The sequence below is a fragment of the Grampus griseus genome (assembly GCF_964374135.1).
Source record: "Grampus griseus genome assembly, chromosome: 5".
NCBI classification, from domain to species: Eukaryota; Metazoa; Chordata; class Mammalia; order Artiodactyla; family Delphinidae; genus Grampus; species Grampus griseus.
In genome coordinates, this window is record NC_138998.1 from 69,895,552 (window position 1) to 69,901,086 (window position 5,535).

Sequence of the window (5,535 nt, forward strand, 5' to 3'; positions counted from 1 at the left end):
GGGTGGATGAGTTTAATTTTTTCCTGTATTCACAAAGCGTTGGATCCACACAGTACCAGGTGAGGTTCCAATGGCTAAGACTACGGTATGGGGAGCAAGAGGACGGTGACTCCCATTTTCTTTGGTTGTGCAAAGCTTAAAGAGAGAAGGTAAAGCCACAGCCTACTGAATAATGTTGCGGAAGACAAGTGGTTTTAGACCCTCTCACATGTACTACTCATGCACAGGGGTGCTGTGAGGGTTAAAAAGAAAATGGCTGTTAGGTGCTTTGAAGGGTATCCATGCACAGCAAGCATTTTTGAAAAACAGTGGTTCTAATGGGCTTTTATTATCTTTCCTCCAACATTGACCCACCACTCCAAATGGAGTACTGGCAAGGGGAACTAGAAGCCAATGAGCAAAGGGGGAAAGTGAACTCAACTTTTGGGGGACCAAGCAGCTCACTCCAGCCCCAAGAAGTGAGCAAATGCATCATCCTGTTGGAAAGGAAACTCCACCCACATTTTCTGGCAGCTCGCTGACCGGACAACGTGGTTCAGAAAGACCAAAACGCCTGCCAAGGAAGAGGAGGCCCAGTGGCTCCTTCCGGTCCATGCTGATGGGAGAAAGGAACAGGCAAGCTCAGAAGGTCAGGCAAAGGGCCCACCACCCCCACGCAGGGTGCTCCTGTGGGGAGTCATCTGAGGACAGCTGCCCTCAGGCCACGTGTGATATCCTGGGCCAGACAGGAAGATATTCCAAGGTCATGGCCAATGCCATCAATACCCAGGTGTTCTGGGTTCCGCTTGGCAGGGCACGCTGGATGAAGAGGACTCCTTCTCCACCTCTCTGCCATCTCTGGCTCACTTGTACCCTTGCACAAGGAGACGTTGGAGCCTAGTTACAAGGAGCATCTTGAGGAATGCAGTGCCAAAGCATGCTTCCTGTCTGGAGGCGAGCAAGCCAAGCTTCCCCTTTGGGCCCCAGGATCAATATGGCAGGCCACCATCAGTGGAATGGTGCCCGTGCCCCAAGTTCTGGACTCACATCATTTTGGACCCTGGCAAGCCTTGATACATGTCCGCCAGGTGCTATAAATAATTTGAAAACATTTTGGAGACCCAGATTCACCTTGGGGATACTATGTCTTTTGCCTTAACAGGCCCCATCTCTCCCAGATTCCCTGTGACAGAGAGTGAAAAGCTACAAAATGCACAAGTTCTTACACACTCATTTTGTTGGGACCTTTCAGCATCATGCTGTTAAGGCCCAAGGGAATTTCTTATTTGTCTTGTGGGGCAGAGGGAACTAGTAAAGGCCAGTCAGGATTGAGAGCAGATTTCCAAATCCCTGTAATGTTTGATGCAGCTCTTTCCTGGGCAGACACAGATACGGGAAATTCTCCATTTCACTGTTTCTACGTCTAAACTGGTATACCAGTTGTCCAGAGAAAGACATGCATCGTCCTGAGTGTACTTCCTTTACCAGTGTGAACATATATGTAGCAGGAAGGATGGTGAGGGCAGGCATTCATGTGACTGCAACTCTGGACCAAACAACTCAACTCTTGTAACCAGACCACAGGCAGGGAGAGGCTCCACAGAGGGCCCTGACCCAGTGTGACCTATCTGTGTACCCATGTTGCCTGCTGTGTATGAGAATGCTGAAATTCAGTGTCTAGCTGACTGTAATGTCGATGGAGAATTTTACCACAACCAGAGGGATTGCTGGGTTCCATTACACTTGGCTGTCCAATTAAAGGATCTCATCTCTGAGCTATTTCACTTTCCCAAACGGAGAGTGAAAATTAAAAACAGATATAGGCATATCATGCCCATAAAAGGCCCAGGAAGAGGAGCCTCCAATGAGCAACAGACAGCTTGTTGGCAGGGTAGGGTGTGTGGTTGCACGGGCCTCTCTAGTTGAGATGCCTCTGACCTGGCCAAGCCTGGTGCTTCAAGGTCTGGGATTTAATACAATTTCCCGTCCAGGCCAGAGTGTACCTACATCGTCTCCTCCAACCCTGGCAGCTGGGCCTTTGCAAGGGCTGGCTGCAGGGGGAGGGCAGTGAGGGGCTCATCCTGACCCATGGGGAGCCAGTTCCCAGGTAAGGTCATGCCACCTCCACAGGCCCCAGTCTCCTCCAGTAACAGCTCAGGATGGAGGATCCTGGCGATGTCTCGTTTCTTAATTTGGGTGCTGGTTACACAGGTGTGTAAAGTTTGTGAAAATCCATCAAACTATACACTATCATGCTTTTCTGTATGTATATTACACTTCCATAAAAAGTTAAAAGAGAAAAATCCTGGGGGTGAACACGAGGACCCCCAGACACGAAATTGCTTTCTCCATCCAGTACCAATAAGCTGATTTTCAAGTTTTCGTGCGGGGCAGTGAGAAATTCTACATGATTTTATTCCTTAAAGGACTGAAATTTTCAAAGCAAAGTTTGCAGTTCAGAAATATCATTCTCTAAGCGGCTAAACTTGTTGCACCGGTGCCTTTCTTCCTTTTCCAGATAAAAATCACAAGAGATGCTGAGGGTAGTCCGGCCTCCAGGACCTGAACAGCCTCATTTTTCCCTTCTCTCTTGCATACCATCCTGAAAGCCAGGGCACTTGGCAGTTCTTAAGAGATCAGCTAAATGGTTTGAAGCCTTCTTCGAGGAGAGAAGTCACCTTGCCTTCAGGAGTAGGAAGTGAAGGGAGACCTTTCATTGAGGGGACAGGGTAGAGCCATGTCGCAAACAAGAGGAGCGAAGAAGGGGAATCAACTTACATAATACTTGGGAGCGGGGCTGTCCCGGTGGAGAACCATTGCCACAAAGTGGCAGGTGTGTAATAACTGCGTCTATAGAGGTTGGCAGGGGTACAGACGCAGGGAAGGTGGTTTTTGGAGGAGAGCTGGTGAGGCTTTAGAGGAGGGGCTTTCTTGAGAGAAGCCCAGGGATGTGAATTGGGAACACCGCAGGGTTTTTGCCACAGTGGGTTAGTTCTCCCTGTTTGTAAGAAGGCTCTGAAAGAACCTCTTCTATAGGAGAACCAGGCAGGTCAGGAAAAGGTGGGGACACCTTTCTCTCGGAGACCAGAGAGAGGGGGAGCAGGGGATGGCTCTGTGGACCCAGGGGTGGAGGCAGAACAATGAAATCCCGGATCCTCTGGGGGTCCCACGGTTCCCCAGCCCTGTCTCCAGCCTCTGCCTCTCTTAACACTCATTGGGTGCCTTCATCTGCATCAGGACTGCATGGTTCCTCTTCTTGCAGAAGCAACAGCAGATGCAGGCAGCCAAGGAGCAGGCCAGGGCGATGATGCCAATCACAATGGCAGCAATGGTCAGCCCGCTCTGGGCCTGGGTCATGCCCCCCGTGTCACGGCTACTGGTGGTCTTGATGGTGGTCAGACTGGTGAAGTCAGTGGTGGAGGAGACGCAGGTGGTGTCGGAGTAGCTGGGTGTCTCTGGGTGGGTGGACACCTTGGGGACCACTGAACCCTGGACACTGGAGACAACATTGTCATCGATGATGATGAGGGACTGGCCTCGGACATTGGCTGGGCTGAAACACACCGGGGGAGTGTCTGTCCCCAGCCTGGCCTTGTTGAGTAGGAGCCAATTGTGGAGCGGAAGGATGTCTGAGTCACACCTCCAGGGGTTGTCATAGAGCCGCAGCTCACACAGCTTCCCCAGGTGATCGAAGATGCCCAAGGGCAGGTTCTCTAGCTGGTTGTTCTGCAGCTGGATGGTCCTGAGTTCATTGGCGTTGGCGAAGATGTTGCTCGGGAGCTGTCTGAGGCGGTTGTTCTGCAGGGAGATGTTCTGCAGATTGGCCAACGTGCGGAAGACACTCCCGTCCAGCTCCTGCAGCACATTGGTGTGGAGGGACAGCTCCCGCACCTCTACCAGCCCATTGAAGGCATCCGGGGAGATGTAGCTGATCTGGTTGTGGCTGAGGACCAGCACCTGCAACTGGCGGAGGCTGCTGAAGACATTGTCCGGGAGGGAGGCGATGTGGTTGTCATAAAGCCAAAGCTCACGCAGGTTGTGCATGGGTCCAAAGATGCCCGGAGAGAGCTCCTTCAGGGAATTCCCGAAGAGCGTGAGCCGGTTGAGCTGGGGCAGCTGCATGAAGATGCCGGAGGGCAGCTGGGAGATGTGGTTGTTGGACAGATAGAGCTTCTGGAGGTTACGGTTGTTGTGGAAGAGGCCAGGAGACAGCGTACTAATCTGGTTCTGCTGCAGGGCCAGCTCCTGGAGGTTGCCAAGCCCGTCAAAACAGCCCATGGGGATGTCTGAAATCCTGTTCTCATACAGCCGGAGGACCTGGAGGTTGCTCAGGTGCTGGAAGACCCTGGGTGAGAGGTGGGTGAGGCTATTCTTGCCCAGATTCAGCTTGACGAGGCCCACCAGGTGGTCGAAGACCCCGTCGGGGATAAACTCCAGGTGGTTGCCGTGCAGCTGCAGCTCCTTGAGGTTGCTGAAGTGGGCAAAGTGAGTCGGCTGGATCTGCACCAGCTGGTTGCTGGACAAGAGGAGCGACTCTAGGTTGTCCAGGCCCTGGAAGACGCTGACGGGCAGAACCTGAAGCTTGTTGTTGGCGAGGCTGAGGTAGCGCAGTGAGCCCAGGTTATGGAAGGCACTGGGCGCGATGTGGGACAGCTCATTCTTCTCAATCCGCAGGGCGATCAGGGCCGAGACGTTGAGGAACGGGGATTCGTTGAGTTCAGTGATGTGCGTGTTGAGGATCTGCAGGCTCATGGCGTTCCAGGGCAGCGGGGTGGGTACCACCACGATGTGCGCCCCCGTGCACTCCACCTGGGAGGCCCTGGAGCAGGTGCACTCTCTAGGGCAGCCATGGTTGGCCCAGCCCACAGCCCAGGCGTGGCAGCCCACCAGCAAAAGGAGATAATGTTTCAGTGGCATGGCCTCTGCAAGGAGAGAAAGGGCACGAGTCAGGACTGCCTCACTGACGCTTCAGCTGTTTTTAAGCCAACGTCAACCTTGGGTGCCAAACGCTGGCTTGCCTTTGAACCCCATCACCACATACGCATCTCATGCTACCTGTGGTCTGGTCTGCAGCCTCTTCGTCTTCCCCCAGGCCTTCCTATTTCCATGCCTTTGCCCAAGCCATTCGCCCCACTTGGAGGGCTCTTCATCCTCATCCAAATCTCCCCCACACTTCTAAGTCTAGCTCACAGGCAGTCACCTCCAGGAAGCTTTCCAGGATTCCATGAGTCAGCTTTAGTTACCCTCCCGTGCAGGCGATTTTCCCAACTTCCATTACGGCCTAAGCCATAGCAGCCACACATGGCATTCACTGTGTCCCCGTCTGTCTCCTTCACTAGTCAATAGGTTTTGCAAGGGCAGGGATGTTTGTGTCCCGTCCCTATGAGCTCCTTAAGTCAGGAGCAGTATCTTATCCACCTCTGTGTCTCTCAGAGCACCTGGACTTGCTAGTTGAACGTGGCTTCCTCAGGAGGAACAGATAGGACACGAGATTAAATAAACAGGGCCTGAACCTGGGGGAAGATGCTGAGGCCACAGATATGAACACCTGTGGGG

General features: G+C 52.9%; 1 protein-coding gene across 1 annotated transcript; it reads right to left on the minus strand.

Moving 5' to 3' along the window:
* Positions 1-3,183: 3,183 nt before the first annotated feature.
* LRRC15 (leucine rich repeat containing 15) lies at positions 3,184-4,896 on the minus strand (the record flags this gene model as incomplete). The annotated part of the gene is made up of 1 exon (XM_082655057.1): positions 3,184-4,896. The coding sequence occupies one exon, from the start codon at positions 4,894-4,896 to the stop codon at positions 3,184-3,186; it is 1,713 nt and encodes a 570-aa protein (XP_082511183.1).
* Between the last annotated feature and the right edge of the window lie 639 nt (positions 4,897-5,535).